At 36.5% G+C, this 20,574-nt stretch overlaps 1 protein-coding gene across 1 annotated transcript; it reads right to left on the bottom strand.

Moving 5' to 3' along the window:
- Positions 1 to 13,392: 13,392 nt before the first annotated feature.
- tcf21 (transcription factor 21) lies at positions 13,393 to 17,188 on the bottom strand. Its single transcript, XM_024291485.2, has 2 exons — positions 16,645 to 17,188; positions 13,393 to 16,255 (listed from the first exon to the last, which is right to left on the bottom strand). Exons 1-2 carry the CDS (start codon positions 17,071 to 17,073, stop codon positions 16,166 to 16,168), a joined length of 519 nt encoding a protein of 172 aa, XP_024147253.1. The 5' UTR covers positions 17,074 to 17,188; the 3' UTR covers positions 13,393 to 16,165.
- Between the last annotated feature and the right edge of the window lie 3,386 nt (positions 17,189 to 20,574).

The raw sequence follows: 20,574 nt of genomic DNA on the forward strand, positions 1-20,574 counted from the left end.
AAACTTATGCAATAAGGCAATAAAAGAAAACACCTTCTGCAAAACTGCAATCAAACGTATTTCCGCAGGAAATGCAATTTTTCTAGTTTATATTAAAATTCACAACTAATTTGATGCAAAAATCTACTTTCGTGTGAACTTTTTAAGATGTTCTATTCCTGGCAAAATTGAAAACTCAATAAATTAAAAGATAAGTAATTTAGGAAACATTCAAGATCCAGAAAAAATATCTTAAAACAAAATGAAATGGAGTCAAATCAAAGCTGATTTAATAAAAGTTTCCAAATTTCCTGTAAAGTTAGCACAACAATTCTGCACAGGGTGAACTGCACCATAAAGTATGAAGTCAAGAGGGAGGTGAAGTTCAACATTACTGGACTGTGGAGCCAAGCGATGGGGGTCTAAGATAGAAAAGTATTTATTTAGATGCAGGAGGAACATTATCCTCCTGTTAGTAAAGTACGGTGGAGGAAGGACATTAATATGGGGTTGTTTCAAAAATCCTCTCTTACTTCCGAGGTTTAGGAAAGCGTCATACCTTATGTATGACGCCTTTTTTCAACATTTTTGAAGGATATGATAAATAAAAACAAAAATATTCTCAAATACTTTATAAATAATATACATTTTGTTTATTTACTTAAATTTATCCAAGTTTTTGCACCGTTTAGCCACCCACCTTTGCATACATTACTTTGCACACATCTAACTACTTTTGCAAATTTTAAGAAATATTCAAATATATAAGGATTCAAGGATTTATGTTGTCAAACCAGTGGACTGTGGGATGTCACTGGCATAGAGAAGAAATAGGTACAATATGACACAATTTACAATACTATATACAACTAAATATTCCACTAATACTTACAAAAATATAATTAAATAAACTATTTTATGGGTTAAGATAAATACCGTATAACTGTATGTAAAAATACTTGAATTTGAATTAAATTATTCCATATACATGCACAAGGAAGAACAAAATTTAATATAAAATTAAGTCAAAGTGAACACCAAACACTTTAAAAAAATGTTTATTTTTTGAAGTTACTTTTCTATTATTAAGAAGAAAAAGTAAAAAAAAAAGAAAGTTTTTTTAGTTAAAACTTACTGTTCATCCAAACAACCTATAAAAATCTTACATGCAAGATGAATTAAAAAAGAAACAAATAGACTAAAAAAACATCCTCCATCTGAACTTTAGTGGAATGACTGCAGTCCCCCACCGCAGAGGAACTTTCGGTCTGTCTGCACACGTAGCCCACTTGTGATTTAGTCCAGGGATTCACATGCACGAGCCGCCGCCGTAACGCCGAGGCCGAATCTCACCGGTATTCCAGTCGGAATGTATGCTATGTTTTCTCAACTAATGAAAAAATGGAGAAAAACAAACAGAGGCCAAATTAAAGAGAAAAAATGATTAGAAACAGGAAGGTCTGAGCTGGAAGAGGAAGTAGAGAAGAAAATGTATGCTTCATTCATGCGTGTTTTTATTAGAACCAATATTTTAAAGAAATTCCTCACAAAATGTACGCTATTTTAATTTAACTTAATAAAAAATTATAAATGTTTCTGAAATGAGGAAACTCCTCTTTATGTTGACCATTTAACTTTTTCTTAAATAAAAAGTCCACAGACAATTTTTCCCTCTTGTTTGGCAGATCAATCAATCGACCAGGAAGCTGTTATTTTACCAAGTGCACCATTCATCCTCCCTGCAGATGAAAGAAGCTAATTAGTCAGAAGAATTTCAAAGAGTTGGGTATTGTTTTTCACAAAAATAGAGTGCGTTTTGTCTTGAAACATCACCAAAAGAATCAATCACATTCAGCATCCGGGTATTTATTTTCCTTACTGCGCAGGGAGGACGAAAACAATCAGTGAGTGTTTTGTGAGGAAGTCAGAGATGTAGAAACTTCCTGTCAGAGTTGTGGTAATGAATCATACAGAACAGGTGAGGAAGCAGGAAATTAAAAATCTGGATTAGAAAATAGGTCAGAACCTGGAATAGTGAGCAGATTTAAGAAATAAACGAGGGGAGTAAAAGAGAAGAAAGAAATGAGTCGCCTCATCGCTAAGAAGACGTTGTTGGAACCGAATCAAAGTCAGTTGTTCCTTCTAAAAATGTGAGTGTGTGTGGTTGTTTGGGTCTGCAACAGACTGGCGAACTATTCAGACCAACAGTGGCTGGGATAGGCTCCAGCAACCCAGTGGGATAAAGCAGGTTTGAAAAATAAATGGAGTGGACACGTTTGCAAGCTGTAAATCTGCTTCTTTTGGCATTGGGATTGACTTGTTAGATCATGCAGATCAGTTGGAATTAAAGACCCACTCCAATGAAAATGGTGTTTTCTGGTGTTTTTAACATGATCTTGAAGTTTTTTTCCTCATCAATCATGATGGATCAGCAAACAGCGTTTAAAAAAGCTCTCAGTTGTGATGCAACAACTGATATGGGCGGGCTTAAGTCTCCTTGATCCGTTCTATTCTGATGCTTCCACTGGCAGACAAATAGATCCATTAACATCTTAATTTTGGCATCTGGCTCAAAGCTCCAACATTTTTGTTGCATAACTAATGCTATGTTGGGGTTGTGAGGAGCTGTAAGCTAGCAGAAGAAAGTGTAAACCAAAGGGATCATGGGATATCGGCAGTGGGTTATTTCAGAGGCAAATTTCTGATGATTTTTTCTTTAGAAAAATGACAGGATTGTTTTATTTTTGGCTAAACACAGCATAATCATAACTGAAAGATCTCTGGGAACAATTTTACAATAGATAAAAATATAGTTTGAGTGGGACTTAGTCTGTTTTACTTTGAAAATCCTTAAATTTGTGAAAACAGTTAATGAATAAATCTGAGATTTAAGAGATTTAATGCTTGTTTTGTAGATATTTTGGAGTCCTTTTGCCAAAAAAAAAAAAAAAGACTGGGTTTGTAGCAGAGCTTCTCAGAGACGTTCTGCTACTTTGTGGTCATTGCACACATCTCGATGATGTATAGATTGAGTCACTTCGAGGTCAGTGGCCAAAAATGTCAAGTTACACCTCTGTGCTGGACACTTGGAAAGGTGTTTCCTATTGGGCTCAGGCTCATTTGGATGTCACATACTCTTGAACGATAGAAGAACAAAGATAATTCCAATCAAATGTCTTTTTATTAAATATAAATGGTACAGTCCTAAGTTTGAGCTGGTTTTAGCTGCTTCACATCCAAAATGTTAACTTTTGGACTGCGCCACAGCTGCTGTGAAGGGGTCACGGCTGCTAAACTTCTTTAGGACGAGTCACGTGATGCTTTGGAGGGCGCCTGTGCATTAACATGATTAAACTGAGCATGAAATACAGTGAGAAAGTTCAACCCAAAAAAATTGACCAGTCAATATGTTGTGCTATAGAGATAAATTTCCAAACACACGTGCATTTCTAAGTGCTTGTTTTCAACATCTGCTTCTTGTTTTCAAGTCCCTTTTGGTCACTTCTTACTCGTGTTCTTGTGGTCTGGACATCTTCAAGAAACGGCGCTCGGAGCATGGGATGCTGTCATTTCTCTCCCTCTTGAAGACTTTATTGTTTTGTTTGGCATTTGCGTTTCGTTTGGAGGCAATCGCTGAAGAATTTGAACAGCACATGTCCTCAGCAATCACAGCCGTGAAATCCCCACTGATGTGGCTCACACACACACACACACCAAACACACACACTGATTGCTGCTCAGCCTGGTCTGTGTAAGGTTGAGAATGTGGATTGAAGTTGTCAGGACCTCACAAGAGCATGCTGGGACATAGACGAAAGGGTGGAAGAAAATGATCAAATATGTTTAAGTGACAGAAGTTGTACAAAAAGGGGCGGAGCTGATTGTTGCACCGGTCGCCCTCCATGGTCAAGTGCTGTGATAAAGTGCTGTGTGGTGTTCTCTCACTCTCCAAGCCCCCCCGAGAGTAGATCGATACTCATTCAGCATCGAGTTACTGCTAATGTCTTCATGTTTTTTAACCAGGCATGGTGTGTGCGTGTGGTCAGCCGGCCTGTGTGTGTGCTGCTGCCCCTGACGTGACCCAAGTTATAATTATCATTAAACGTCAATGAAGGCAACAGGAAGAGCAAGATATTCCCTTACTGCTGGAAGCTCTGAATCACAGCGCCCCCACTTGACTTTTATGTGAAACAGCAGTTTGGGGAGCATCTGCTCAGGACGGTCCACAGCCAGAACATTTACATTGTGACTTTTAACCTCCTGACACCTATCAATGGAAATATGCATCAAACCACTTACAGTTATTTATGTAATATTTATGTATTCATTCATTCATCCATAGTTGGATATAAATTCTGGTGTCAAAGTCTTTTGAAATAATACAAGTTTTGTTAAATAGTTTTTTTACTTTTTAGTTTCCTTCTGTTTGTCTGCTTTTGTTAAATATGAAGGTTTTTACAAAGCAAAGTGCAAAACTGTAAACAGGTAATCAAGCAAAAACAAAAAAATGTAGAAAACTGCCTGTCAAAAAAATAAACCTGAAAAATAAACAATTGAAAGAGATTTGATAAAATAAATTAAATTAAATAAATTTAAATAAAATTGTGGTTAGTTAAAAATGTAAAATTTTACTTGAAAACAGATAACATAAATGGAAAACATAGAAAATAAATAGATAAATGAATAATAAAATAAATGAAATACAAATTCTATAAAAAATTCCAATCATTTTTTTCAGGCACACAAATAACAACAAATAAATTGTATAAAAATAAACACAACTGACTAATCATAATTTTCTGCCCTAAAATATATTAAAACATTTTTTCTTGAATTTTCAATTCTTTTGGTTATTTATTTATGATTATTATTTGCATAATCTTACACAATGACTATATTAGTTATTTTTTTCTTTATTTTTAATGATAAAATATAGTAATAAAACAAACAGTTCCACATATTTTGGATGACCATAAGATTTAAGATCACATTTTGGCTTGTTGTGATTGAGTTGTGCTCAGAACTTTGTTGTCAGGAAGACATTGTTACCCCATCTTACGCTTTCTTTCTCCCGCTTCCCCCTCATCTCTCCATCACAATCAATCTTTCCCTCCCCCTCTCTAATGCACTCTTTCATGTGCTCTCCTGTTTCCTCCCCTCTCTGCTGCCCGTTCGGCCTCACCCCGATGTCTCATGGCTCCTTTGTAGGCCCTCCACATTTTTAGGTGAAACGTGATCTCCCCCTGTTCCTCCCTGAGGTGGTCCACTCCTCATTCAAATAACAAGCTCAGGCTGAATGGAGCTGGTGATGAGAGGGGGGTGGGATGGACAGGAGATAAAAATGCATTTAGAATGGTTAGTACATCTCCTGTTTTGTTTGTGCATTAGACTGGGTGTGCAGAAGAGTTGAATTTTAAGCAGGAGGATCACCGACACTGTACCTGTGCCATCTGTTACATCCAGCAGCTGCTGTTCTGCAGCTGAAAGAGGAACAGTTGCTTTATTCTCTCTGTGATCATCACTATGTGCAACAACTTCCACATTACTGAGGCAGATGATCCATCGTTAACACACAGAGTAATTGAACAGATCTGTAGTTGTTTTCAGCTTCAGTTTGTGCATTAGGATGGTCCTCTTGACTGTTTTCACTCATATATATATGTTTTTTACTGTATATCATTTATTCAGAGCATTGGTTATCAGCTTCATGTAGCATGATTGTTGCAACAAAAAATTAGATCCAGAGATTTGAGCACAAAATTACAACTATGTGGGGAAAAATGAGAAGCAGAGCACTTGCATTTCTGAGAATAACTAAAACTAAAACTGCTGCAGCCCTGAGCAAAATTATGGCACAGAAATTAAATAAATATGGATTATATTTCAGTTTTAGTTTTTGTTCAGATTCCCACAATAAACGTAATTTCAACATATCTGAATTCAGTCAGTTTGTCTTTGCTGAATGTATTCATTTTTCTTCTTATATATATATATATATATATATATATATATATATATATATATATATATATATTTTTTTTTTAATTATTTAGGCTGCTACTGGATGATTCTTTTGCAATCCAGTGTGGGTCTTTGAAGACTTTTCATGTCACTGCCTATCTGTGGCCACCAGGGGGCCCAAGTTTGTGTCTCCCCGTGCAGGTCCCCAGCCCGGATGTAGGGTTGTTTAAGGAAGAGCATCCGGGGTAAAACTCCCCGCCATACCAAATGTGCAAAGCACTGCATGTTGATTAGCAGAACCCTGAAAGGATACGCCAAACGGTGATGACATATGTAAATAATTTAGACAAAACTGCCTCTGAATTTGTACCTTCACCTTGTTTTTATTATTTATGTTATTTGTGAAAATGAAAATTTGCAATTTTACACTAGAATTGGCAAGTTGAGAGAACTCAAAAGAAAAATACATTTCTAATTTAATTTTACACGCATAACCTGAAATACCACAAGTAACACATTAGTTTAATAAAAATGTGCAAAAGCTCAAGCAATAATCATGTTAGGCTTAAACAAACTCTGCACACAAACTCGCCTTTTATATATTAGCATATGGGAATAAATTATCCCTGCACGCTGACAAGTTTCACAAAAGCAAAGTTCTGCACTGCAGCAATCACTGCATACTCACACTTTCACCTAATCAAAGACAGTTTTTAGCTCATCTTTATCGTCTGAGATAGAATCCTTAAATAAGTAATTAGGTAATTTAATAACCAGTGAGAATTCTTTGGAGAATGTGTACGTGTGCGTCTGGGTTTGAAGCTGTTGTTTCTGGCTGCAGGACTGAAATTCAGCTCCAGTTTGGCTTCAAACTTTAAACCTCAGGTTTTTGCACAAACACACAGATCTGCATCCACACACACACACACACACACACACACACACACACAAAGAGAGAGTGGTCTGCTAAAGTGTAAGGAGGGAATGCTGTGGTCACTACTGGGAACGCTCTTTCAACTAACCTGCCCAACATTTTCTCCCTCCCAAACATTTCCTCTTTCTTTGGAGAGAAAAAATAACAAATTGCGTTTACTTTTCTTCTGTTTGTTTCTACTTCTAAGCAGATTGGAGTCCAGCTACTAAAGGCAAAAACAACATTTATCATTTGCAATTAGGTTGGAGAAATTAGAGAGTCAATCCAGGACACATTAGTGTAGGTTTAAAACAAAAGATGGAAAACGACTGACCATCATTAAAGATTTGAACCAGATTAAGAAAAGCACAGATTAAATTAAATCAGGTCGAACTGAATTGAGTCAAACCAAATTGAATTAAATCAAACCAAACCAAATAAAATGGAATTCAATAGAACCAAACCGAATCCAATGTAATGGAAAGGAATCAAAGCGAGTCATCTCGAAACGTATCGACCCAATTGAAAATAGAACCAAATCAAATCAAGTCAATTCAATTCAATTCAATTCAATTCAATTCAATTCAATTCAAATCAAATTCGATAGAACCAAACCAAATCTAATGTAATGGAAAGAAATCAAAACAAGTGGAAACGAGTTAACCAATGGAAAATAGAACCAAACCAAATCAAAGCTAATCAAATTGAGCCGAATCGATTCAATTCAATTCAATTCAATTTAAATCAAATCAAATCAAATCAAATGGAATTCAATAGAACCAAACCAATTCCAATGCAATGGAAAGAAATCGAAACGAGTGGAAACGCATCGACCCAATTTAAAATAGAACCAAATTAAAACAAATCAAACTAAATCAATCTAAATCAAATCAAATTCTATGGAATCGAACCGAACCAAATCGAGTGGAATGGAAAGGAACCAAATCGAGTGGAACCATATCAACCAAATTAAAAATAATCAAACCAAAACAAGCAGAATCAAACTGAATTCAACCAAACTGAATCATATTGAACCGAATCAAAATAGATCAACTCAAATCAAATGGAAAGGAAAGGAATTGAATTGAACTGAATCAAATAGAATCAAACCGAACCAATTCAAATCAAATCGAATCAAGTCAAACTTTATTGGGTGCTTTTCTGACCAATGTATCTGTCTGCAAGTGATTCACATAAAACATATTCTAACTTTAAAAACCTAAAACAAGAGCAAAAAAAGGAAAATTGAAAAACACAAATTAGGCTTAAAATCACATTTTTGAGTATTTCTTTTTTCAAATCTTCAAGTCTACACACACACACACACACACACACGCACACACACACATATATAGTGGATAAAAACAAAATAATCAGAATTAAAAGACCACTTAGAACTCTTAGAACAGAGGATCTGAATGAGATCTTAAAATCATCTGTAAAACCTCCTAAACATGTTTGATGAGTAAATATTTTTCAAAAGAGGGTTCTGTTCACATTTACAGAATGATAAATAGTTCAACTTGTGAAGAAAATAAATCTACAAAACAGATTGACCTTTTGTAGTAGTTTGTTCCTTCGTTACTCACCTCTGACATAATAAGTGTATTTCTAAGTGAATTGTTGAAATATTAGAGGTAAAAACTGAGCACACACAAGGTTGGAAAGTTAACTACATTGCAGACCAGTGTCATACTCTGACATGCAAACGGTTTCTCCCTGAATTTCAATTCTAAATTAATGGGATTAAAATGGTTTTAATCCGGAGTTAATGGATTTAGACTGACTCTAATCCTGGTTTAATGAACACCAGTTTAGTGGACAACTTACTTCTGTCATCATCCTGCAGCCCACCATGATCCAACAGGTAAATTCATTTATGTTCCCAGTTTGTTCCTTAAACTATAAATGTTTTTGGGTTTATAATCCATAACCGGATTGTTCCTGATGTCTTTTTTTTTCACTCGTGCGGCTGGTGCGTTTTGGCGTTTTTGCTCACTCACTCCCCATCCCTATGTAACTAGAGCTCCCCCTCCCCTGTCAAAAATAAAAATCATTTGTCCGTTGCACGAGTTCGTCCATTAAAAATGCATGGTGGGGGGAGCGGAGGGGGGGCGCGGGGGAAGAAAACTGATAGTTGACTCTAGAAGGGCATTGGTGCCACGGTGGACAAATGGCATGAAGAGAAAGGAAAAGGGTAAAAAAGGAGAGTTAGAGTCATTTAACCAGCGAATGAATGGCTCTTTTGTGTTTTTCTGAGCGCTGCAAATATGCTGACAAGAGTTTATCCCTAAAGCTCCACATATTGAGCCTTTTTCCCTCACGTTTTAAGACAAAAATAAAGGAAAGATCCAAACTTTTTAAAGGAAAAGAGAAGACTATTTTCTTTCCTTGGTCATTCCCATCTGCTTCCTATAACACTGGGACTGTCCAATCTGGTTTGCAGGAATGTCTACAGCAAAATCAGACATTTATTCAACCAAAACAGTCCTCCTTTTCAACAAAATAAGCCAATAAAAGTCTGTCCCGGGCTGGGGTTTCAGTGGGGTGGTCGAATCTGGACCCAATTAAACGGGGGACCCTCTAAATTTCCTTCACACCCAGCATGAGGAAGACCTCAGATTAGAGGAATATTTTCCTTATTGCCGACTTTTCGTTTTTCGCAGAATTCCATGGGTAATGATTGAACCCATGTGTGCTCCCTGTTCTAGGGTATTCCCATTTTAGCAGTTTCAAATCTTGAGAAAGCCATCAGGGCAATCACAGATTGATAAATAATCCCCCCCTTCTTCCTCTGCTTCACCACAATCCCTGGAACGTTGTTTGGAATTAATAGAGGAAGGTGATTTCTCTTTATTTTTGTCCACATCTCAGTCTGGGTGGAAGGAGACGGAGGCTCGGATCAGATCAAATAAACAAAGTCACCTGTGAATGATTTCAGCTCATAATGAAAAGCAATTGGGCTTGTTGGCATGGTGCACGCACCGGTGAATGTCTGCGCTTCAGGCTGGGTAAACACTGAAGCAGGTGTTTGTTAGAAGCCACCGTGTACCCCCTCATGGACACACCACCACGCTTTCTACCCAGGATTAGCTCCAGCATCTCATAAAACTCATGACTCAACAGTGAAAGCTTGTGTTCTGCTCGCCTTATGCAGTGACCCATCATCCCGCTCCAGGACGGCTTTAATCAAGAATGAATAACCGCTTGTTAAATAAACGTCAGGACAGTGCTTAGGTATCAAAGCAGCATGCGTGGTATTTTTCCAGGCGGTAACGGAGGGTCAGGCATTGTGACGCTGCAAAGATCTCAGTTGACTGCAACTGTAATGAACGGCTTCCTAATAGTCGCAGACCTAAATCCTCTAAAAATAACACGCAGGTCGTTTTAATGCATGCGCAGGATCACACGGGCACACTCCGCATTGGGGTAATTGGGCCCACCTGGGAAAACATCATTCAGAAAAGCACCCCTTCCTTTTGGGAACACTGTTTTTACACCCCAGATGTGTGTGTGTGTGTACATGTGTGTGTTTGTGAGGCTGACCTCTTCCAGCCCCAGAATGAATCAAAACCTAATTAATTACCTCGGTCAAAATAAGAAGTTTTTTTTTTTTTTGTTTTTATTGAACTTTTAGATTTTTGGGCAATATGTGATCACTCTTTTCTTTTAAAGTCTTAAATTGAAGATATTTAGTGTTCCTTTCCATGTACAAATCATTGACTGTATATGAGAACTGCTTTCCAAACAGGAAGTAGCTGCTGTCTCCAAGAACCAAAATCCCATAGACTTAAACGTTTTTGCTCTGATAACTTTATTTGGTATTTCTTAAAAATGTTCACGCTAATCCACTTTTTTACATAATCTTTCTTTAGTCCAAGTCATTCAAGTTATAAACTGGTCAATCAGATGACTCAATAAAAATGCATGGTCAAATTCGCCTGAACTCTTTTTCAAAGGGGTGTGGCCTATTAATGCTGACTCAGACCGACTCGGACCAATCACTGCTCATTGACAGCGTCCGGTTCCAACATTGGAATTTCCGTATCATGAAAAAATGATGACGGAATTTACTTAATTTAGTTGGAGCCAGAAATAAGCCATTTCCTATGGGTGATGTCATGCTCACTCTGTCCAGTTCTCATATACAGTCAATGGCAGAAGTACATACATGTACAAATGTTACAGGTTTATTTTTTTCACCTTCATCAATTGTAACTAAAATCCTAAAAAATGTAAAGTATAACAATTTGAGAGCAGGAAAAATTATGCAGTGATAACTACCACTGGTATTTTCATAAAAATGTTTCTAACAATAGAAAACAAGAATATATTATTTTCTTTTTGGGAAAATTGAACGGTAAAAAAATAAAAATCAGATTTATGTTTTCTCCTCCATCCTCCACCTTAATTATATTTTCCCTTTTTCAGGAACTTAATAAAACTCACCAAAATAAGATTTCATGTTTAGTTTTTACATATAAATTCTTTAGAGTCCACATAGACAAAATATCCACTAAAATTGAGGTATAAAAGAGGGACTTATGCCAATTAAAAAAAAAAAACAACTCTTTACATGTTTATGTCCTGATACAGGTTTTCTCCCAAGAAAATGAACGTTGATGAATCTCAATGTGAGAAATTCACATTTTGTTTTGTTTAAAAACAGACACTTATTTTTAAGAACTTATAGATACATTTTTAATAAATTACATTGTTTTATTTTTTAAGTGATAAACCAAAATCTGTTTGGTGTTTGTCCAAAAATCTTATTAAAATTATGTTTTTTTGACAATAATATAAAATAAACAATCAGTTATGTTTTGTTTTTATAGAGATTTTAAAAAAAATATGCGAAAAGTTGTAAGAAAGAGAAAATCTAATCAAAAGTATCCTTTAAAATAAATAATGGAGCTGAATGAGCTGACGTAAAGGGCATGAGACACCTGCTGTGCTTCTTTAAATACTCACAATGTGATGCCCGCATGAACACACTGATGCCGCTATGCACGGGTGTGTACATGCCAGAAAACAGGAGTTGACCAGGCGGGCAGGCCCCAGCTATCTTTGGCATCTCCTCCGCTCTGTGCCAGTCTGTGATGCCATCTGATAGGATCTGACACCTCAGACAGCTGTCGTCCAGCTTTGGTCATGTTGGCGTTTCTGGCAAGCATTTAAAGGCAACATCAACACGGAGCTTTACATCATTTAGAACGGCAGGGATGTGAAGCACTCATCTAACCCTGTAGCAGGTGTTCTTTCACAAAATACTGGGGAGGAAATCTAAAAATAACTCTGTTTAATCATTAAACACACACAGGAAATGATTGGGATAACTTTTGGTCTTTCCAGTTAAGTTAAGCGAGCACACGGTCTTCTAAAAGACTTCAGCATAAGCCAATTATTTGATTATTATTTTTTTTGCTCTAGTTTTTATTATTTAATCTTTTGCTCCATTTTCTATTCCATTTCTTTTTTAAGTTTATTTTGCTCTAAGACTTTGAATATTAGCGATATTCAATGGATTTGTATTTATTTTTAAAGGCAAACAAACAGTAAAGCCTATCAACCGTAACTGAGTTTAGATAAAGTTATCTTCTTTAAGTGTATTTGATGTACTAGATAATGTATCTGGGTGAATATTTCCTCTGTGAGCTTCATAAAGTTCTATTCTATTCTATTCTATTCTATTCTATTCTATTCTATTCTATTCTATTCTATTCTATTCTATTCTATTCTATTCTTATCAAACACATCAAAGGCTATATGGTTCATTTTAAATCAGCTTTTATTTTGGAATTTCATAATTTTCTATTTTTTTATGTATTTCTTCAAATTGTAAAATTTATGTCAATTTTCCTAAAAGAAATTTGCCTTTATTCTATTTTTTTTTCAAAACTTTTGTTGTCTCAGATTTTTAGATAAAGACATTTTATGGCTTATTAAATCAGATTAAATATTTAATCTTTGCCGTTGACACTTGAGGCAGATTTTTTTCGTTTGTCTTTTTTGTTTTTCTAAAAACGTTCATTTGCTGCCATCTACTGGTTTCTAACTCCTCTTATTAGTCCCCCACTCCCCAAAACTAGTAAAGCAAATCAACAAATACATGCAAATGACTTAACTGTACAACAGCTTTTTATGATTTTTTTTTATTTATTTATTTTTTACATTTTTAAGCATTTCTGAATTGCACATAACTATTGAATCAAGGTAAAAATCACCCAAAAAACTATTTTTTTAATCTGAACTTATAGCCAGTTGTGTTTTACGCCTCCTTGTTTGGTTTCTTCACTTTAAATCTTCTTCTTATTTGTTTATTTATTTATTTTTGCAATACTCATATAAAAAATGTCCATTTAACTTTGTTAGATTCTGGATAAAGATTTAGAAAAATAATTAAGAAGTTAAACTTCACTCACCTGATCCTGTTTAGTAAGAAGAAAAAAATGTGATCTTTCAATATTTTTTATTTATTTTGAAAAGCACACTCCAGTTTCATTGTGGAAAGGGGTGGGGGGGGGTCTGTTGTTTTCTTCTTTTTTTCTTTTTTTTTTTTAGCAGTTTATTGAATATACAAAATCTATTTTTGGAAAATGTATTGTTCAAAAATACCATTCTCTATAGTTTTAAGTACAAAACTTTTTACTTCACAAGAATACATTACATAAAAAGCCAGAGGGAGACAAGAAACCTGAAACATTTTACCAAAATACTTCAAGTTTTTTAGGTACATAAAAGTTCTGATAATACATGCACGTACGTAAAACTTGTTATCAAAGTTTAACAGTTTAACAGATTTCTTCATGCCACTAAGAAATAGAAATGTTGAGACAAAAGTTTTGTAGTTTCACCAAGTGACTATTTCTCCAGAAGAGGGCGATGTTCGAGTAGCAGATACAAGTCAAATACTGTCTGAAGGCCAAATATAACTCTGGATAAGCAGTCATGCAGTAAAGCTTCTGGATCCCCTCAGAATCACATCTACCTTTTCTTTTCTCTGTTCCCTGAACCCCATATTTAGTATAAATTTAGCATAAATTACTTAATAAAATCATAGTTATTTTATAAAAAGAAAGCTAATTTTATCATATATGTAAAAATGAGAATATTAACAAAATATATTTGTTATTTACTGGAAAGTTTGAATAAAATGTCAACACTGTGATTGGACTGGTAAAATGACGATGTTCAGAGGATTTAAAAATAAGTTACATTTTTAAAATATAACAGTTTAATGTAGAATTGGCCTAGTAAATGATTGAAAAAATCCCTGTAAAACTGATTTAAATAAGACATAAATGATTTAGTTTTAGAATAAATCACCTCAAAAATAACTGTCAGGCACGATAAAGGAAGCATGATGATATGGGCAGATTTGAGTTTACATTGAAGTCGCCTGATATTCTTTTTTTTTTTTGTAATATTGTCATTGATGTTAGAACCTCTTGAAGCCCTGTGATTGGGAAAAGGCTGTTGTTTCTATTTGCTGGACTGTATCTGTGCTGACTGACACAGCACGGTTGGAATGTAAACTGCACGCTTCGGTTTTTGGTGGAAACGCTCATGATGGATTGTGCCAATATGAGGTTGGTGTTGTGAAAGAACAACAAGGATCACGCAGATGTGAAACATGATGGGATCAGCAGGAACAAAATGTGATTTCTGTCCTCCCCTCAGTTCGGAGTACTTTGTTCACATCACAGTTTGGGCAGACGTCCAACAAAACAATTAGCAAGTATGGGAATCCCAGCCGTGCTCTCAAACAAATCCCTCCCTCCTCCCTCCCTCCTTTTGCTTTCTTCTTCTCTGGCTCTCTGTCCTCGGGAGAGAGGAGGCCAAGTTTATTTTCTTCACGGTGGTCCCTGTAAGGTGGTGGCGAGGCCCCTGCCATGCTGCTGCTGATGTATTAGGTGAGGGTCCCTGAAGAGACACCAGTGGGACTCTTTTATTACAGCAGCACTCAGTCTTATTGTTGCTGTTCCAGGAGACGCGATGGTGTCTATTATTGATAAGATGAGGTAACAAGTGCGTAAAAAAGAGCCATCGGAGTGACAAATAAGGCTTTAAAGAAACCATAAAATAAGTAGTGCAGGAGGGGAAGAAAAAGTAATTTGAATGTTATGAGGTAAAGCACTTTTGCTTATCGTAAAATGCAAATTCAGTGACTTACCACAAGAGAAAATAAATGTAAATTCATTAAAAAACGACTGATTTATAAGTTTAAATAGACAAATTAAAAAAAATCCTACAACACTTATTTGTTTCCAAGAGCATGATTTGCACAGGTTGATCAAAAACAGCAGGAAGTTAATAAAACTCATTTATTAAAATACTTTTAATGCATTTTATTTTGAAATGGTGTGATATTTTAGTGAATTTTTCACACATTCGCCTCATTATTTGCCGTAAAAAAATGCTCTGCCTCGTGGATGGGACAATTACATCAAGGCAGGGGGAAGAAAGTAATCGGATTACATAAGAACTCTATATTTGTAGCATCCTTCTTTTAGGAAAAGTGCGAGAGAGGCCTTGTGTCAGACTGCATAAATAACTGTCCATGTCGTGTAAACAGAGCGGTCATAACCCGGGCAAATTAAAACAACGGGTCTGGGTGGGACTGGAACTCTAAGCACAGTTTTTTTTAACTATATAAAAGCAAAAATACTCTGTTTTGATTGTATGAACCCAAAACCATGTTGATTAATAATATATTTGTTTGAATTTAGTCACAAATCCTCCTTGAAATTATTGTCCAACACAATAAAGTCGTTTTTTTTCATTTGTGATCATTTTTGAAAGGTTTAAATGAGGCTACATGCAAACGTTTGTTTATGTGAATGACAGCCACGTCCACTGTTATCATCCTGAAACAACATAGGAACTTATCTGCTCAGTGCTTTGTCGTAATCAGGTTCTGCTTTTTCTGAAGGAGGAGACTGATAAGAGGCCTGGTGAGGTCAGACAGCGGCCCACACAGGAGAGTAAAGCAAACAGGAACCCAAAGGAAAATGTATAAATGCAAATATATTTTATATGAAAGCTGTACAGTATTTTCAACAAAAAGGCAACTGAGTTGTTCATGATGCAGTTCATCAAAAAATACTAATAAAAAAGCTGTTTAAAAATATCTTTGAACCAGCAAAGATAGCAGGGGAATTAAATACTTTTTTAGATACGGGAACGAGGGGGGAGTGGATGCCCACCCCCGTTATTCCCACTCACAGTCAGCGCAGACATGGAATTGAGTCTTTTTTTTTTAAAAGTCTTTTTGTTCCTTTTTTCTCCCTTCAGAAGTGGTGCGTCTGCGCATCAGGACGCAGTGGTTCCGCACAGCCGGGTTGCGCTCAGCATCTCCTTCAGGTCTGTCTCTGGTTTCCCCGCAACGATGAAGGGCCACGTCTGCAAGAAGGAAGTCAAATTATTGTAAATAATATATATTTTTTAATGATTTATTGTACTTTTTCTGCGCCCAATCAAAACAATATTCGTTTATTTATTGTTTTTTTTTTCTCAATGTATTTTTGCATTAAAATGATTCTATATGATAATAGTCGGATTTTACAACATATAATTTATTTCCCAATAATTTACTAGCAAAAAATGTATTAAATGGTGCCAGGAAATACCTGTTTGTCCACCTGCAAACAATGTGAGCACCAGAGGCCTTCATTGAATATTATAGACCTATCACCCTAATATTCTTTATTAAAAAAAGAAACATTTATTTAAATAAAATAAATTAAAATGATATGCCTAAATATCTGCGTGCGTAATTTCCTGCGTCTTACCAGGTTAACTGGATGAATATATCCATTCTCGTATTTGTCATTGGCCAGGATCTGCCGGAGATGCGCGATGTAGCTGGACGCCAGGCGCAGTGTGTCCAGCTTGGAGAGCTTGGTGTCCGGTGGTACCCAAGGCAAGGAGGTTTTCAGCCGTGAAAAGGCTTTGGAGAGCACGCGCATGCGGGCCCTCTCCCGTGCGTTGGCTGCGTTCCTCTGCACCTGCTTGCCCTCCTGCTGCGCCCCGCCCTTGGCCGCACTCTTGCGGGAGCCCGTCTTTCGCCTCTTCCCGGGCGCATCTCTCCGCTCGTCGTTTGCGCACGCTCCCTCGCAGTTGGAGCTCTCCTCCGTGCTCTCGTTGGAGTCTTTACCGGAGGAGCTGAACTTCAGGATGCCGTCCAGGAGCTCGTCGTCGCTGAGAGACCCGGTGGACATGGTGGATCTTGGGCTGGAGCGGCTTCAGAACATGAGAGCAAAAGCTCTGCGCCACACGGAGAACCAAAAACACGCCAGTGCGCTCATGGAGACCTCACTGGACACGAACCGAGTAAAGGAACAGGACTTTTTATCTCCATGAACAAGGAGGGCGTTGCTTCATGCTGGGAGGAGACAGGGGTACTCATCTGACTTGTTGCTTTGCCAGAGATTCTGGGACCCCAAGGGCCCCTTGATGAGTCACCATCAAAATTCTGGAATACAGGGTTTATTTAACCACAGTTTAACCCGCCAAATTTCTAATTCTGTTTACAAAATAAAACAGGAAAGAGGAGAATTGATGGTTTATAATCCGCTCCTTTTTCCCAAGAAGACATGTTGATATAAATGAAAATAAATCAAAAGATCATCATGTTGAAGAAAAACTCAACAGTGATTGGATTTTTGCCAACTTATGTTTGACCAAAGACAACATAAAAGTTCAATTATTATTTTATTAAAGATTTAATACAATGAAGAGTCTATGATGCAAATTTTTATAAAAGTATGTTTTTTTTCACTTAGCCTATTGGAAAATAACTGAAATCTGTGATTTACGAGCCCTGCATGACATAAAAATAAATTGTTCCCTCAAATGAGCATTTTATGTACACAGAAGTTAGTATCTTGTACGCACAAAGTAGCATATTGTGCACACAAATTTGCATTTTGTGTTGATTAGTTAGCATATTGTGTGCACAATTTAGTATCTCGTTTGCACAAATTAATATCCTGTGCGCATAAATTTGTATCTTGAGCTCACAAATTAGTATTTTGTGCAAAACATTTTGTATTTTGTGTCCACAAGTTAGTATCTTGTGCGCACAAGTTAGCATTTTTTGAGCACAAATTAGTATTTTATATGTACAAATTATTATCTTTTATGCACAAATTAGTATCTTGTATGCACAAATGAGTATTTTGCGCACACAAATTAGTATTTGTGAGAAAAACTTTGTATTTTGTGTGCACATGTTAGAATCTTGTACGCACCAATTAGTATCTCGTGCGCAAAAGTTTGCATTTTGTATGCACAAACTAGTATCTTGTGTGCAAAATCTTTTATCTTGTGTGCACAAGTTGGTGTCTTGTACACACAAATTAGTTTCTCGTGGAGACATATTAGCATTTTGTGTTCAAAAATTTGTATCTTGTGCATGAAAGTGGACATTTTTATGCACAAATTAGCATATTGTGTGCACTAATTAGTATTTTGTGTGCACAAGTTTGTATCTCGTACACACAAATAATATCTCGTGCACACAATTTAGCGTTGTGTTCACAAGTTAGCATCTTGCACGTACAAATTAGTATATCATTTGAAATCACATTTTGTGTGCACAAATTAGCATTTTGCGTTTACAAGTTAGTATGTTGTATGCACAAATTAGTATCTCATGCACACAAGTAATCATTTTTTGCGCACAAATTAGTATCTTTGGCGTACAAGTTTACATTTTGTGCGCACAAATTTGTATCTAATTTCAGGGAGCTTTTTTGTGTCATGCCCAGAGCTCTGTAATAATTACATTGTGAGAGCATCAGTGTCTTCCGCTTGTGTCCACAAAAAATCATCACATTTCACCAGTTAGCAGTGCAAAGACAGGGGGTGTCACTTCTCAAATAGCAAACTGGCGCCTTGGTCCCCTTAAGTGTAATGGATACCAAGCACCCACAATCCCCTGTTTGGCCTTCCACATCATTCCACACCGATGCTCTGTGTACCAGGTTGCTCAGGGCCAAGTCCAAAAAAAAAAAGAGAGGGAAGCATTTGCAGGAAGTCCTCTTACTGTAACAACACTTAATAGTCAATTGCTTTGTGCTCACTTCCTTTTTGTTTTGATATCTAAATATGGTTTGAGATAGAACAGCGTTTTTTGGGTGTGTTTTTGTGAGAGCAGTCCCTGTCTGTACAGCGGAGGCGTGCCAGGATTAGAGGTGTGTCTCCAGAGAGCTGACCCTAAGACCCCGTGCTTCCGGTGTCATAGTCCATCCAAACAGACATTATCTCATTTATCTGTTAGGGTGAAGAACTGCTTTTTGGGTGAGCTGCATGTCTTAAAAATACATAGAAATGCAAGAGAAAGCGTTTTTTTAAGGAGTAACAGCACAAAAGAAAATAACAGTCTCTTTGTAGACAAAGCAGAGGAGGGCTGTTTAAAGAGGTGATGGAATGAAAGGAGAAAAAAGGGAGGAGCAACTTGGTTATTCGAGTGGGATGAAAATCAAAGCACTTTGTGGCAAAGTAATAATAGACTGTTAGATTGATCATCTTAAATACAAAAATGTGAGAATTAGAGACATTGAGGAAGAGCGAGCTGAGCTAAAAAGAGTACATAAAAATACTCAAACAGCTATTTTTCTTCTCCCTTGTGTAAAAATGACGTAATCCAAGCATCCTCTGCATGACGAATTGTTTAATTCTCATGTAATCTGGAGTAAAAACACTAGAAAACAACTTTAGAATAAAAATAGTCTGACTTCTAGTTAGAACAACCTTTTGAAAAAATCTGTTTAAGAAATGTTCTTTTTTTTTCTCGATCCCTCTTAAGAGTGACATTGGGCAACAGGTGGAGTGGGGGAGTGAGAATAAAGGCGACCCTGGCAGCCATGGAGGGACATGCTGCTAATTAGCCGGTTTAGGGCCAAAGGTTAGGCTAGTTGTGTGATGTCACCACAGAAGGAAGGGTTCCAGATGTTGTTTGCAGGGCTGCAGACTCTACACCACCTGATAATCGCACCCTGTATCACTGATTTCTTTCTGAGGAAAATGCTAAATTCCTACTGAACAAGAATTATAGTTTGCCGTAAGAAAAACTGATAATATGGTCACTTTTGTAACATTAAATGTCATCATTTGGAGCTAAACCTACATAGTGTCTTTGGAGAGTTGCTAGAATACTTTTATTTATTTTTTTTCCAAAAGAGCATAAAGGCTGTGAAAGATCAATTTAAGCTTATGTTTTTTTAAATAAATCAGATTAAATGTAATAGATTCCAATGATTTAACAGGTTCTTTTAGAATTGTTCTCATGATGGAAGACATATATGAATAAAAAATGAGATTACAACTACATTTCTGAATTTTTCTATATATTTAAATAGTTGTAAATTTGGAGCAAAAAAAAGATGTTTCTTGAAAAAAAATGTAGCTGTTACATAAAATCTACAGCGGGCCACAAGCTCCCTGCTCCTCTCCATTCTGATGCATCCACATATAGACAAATAGATCCATGAACGTCTTTGTTTTCCTTGCCCGAGCTTGATCTGGCTCAAAGCTGTCCCGCTGGATAGCTCCAATTTTGGTCGCCATTTTTGTTGCACCCGTAATGTTAGCTTGAAACTGTGTAAGCTAGCAGGAGAGTGTGTAAATCACAGGCCATTTGTAGTCCCCAAGTCGATATTTTGAGGCTCCTCCCTTAAAATGAAAGTTCAACGTCTACTAAGCAATATCTCCTGCAT

This window comes from Oryzias melastigma, linkage group LG24 (genome assembly GCF_002922805.2).
Source record: "Oryzias melastigma strain HK-1 linkage group LG24, ASM292280v2, whole genome shotgun sequence".
Classification (NCBI taxonomy): domain Eukaryota; kingdom Metazoa; phylum Chordata; class Actinopteri; order Beloniformes; family Adrianichthyidae; genus Oryzias; species Oryzias melastigma.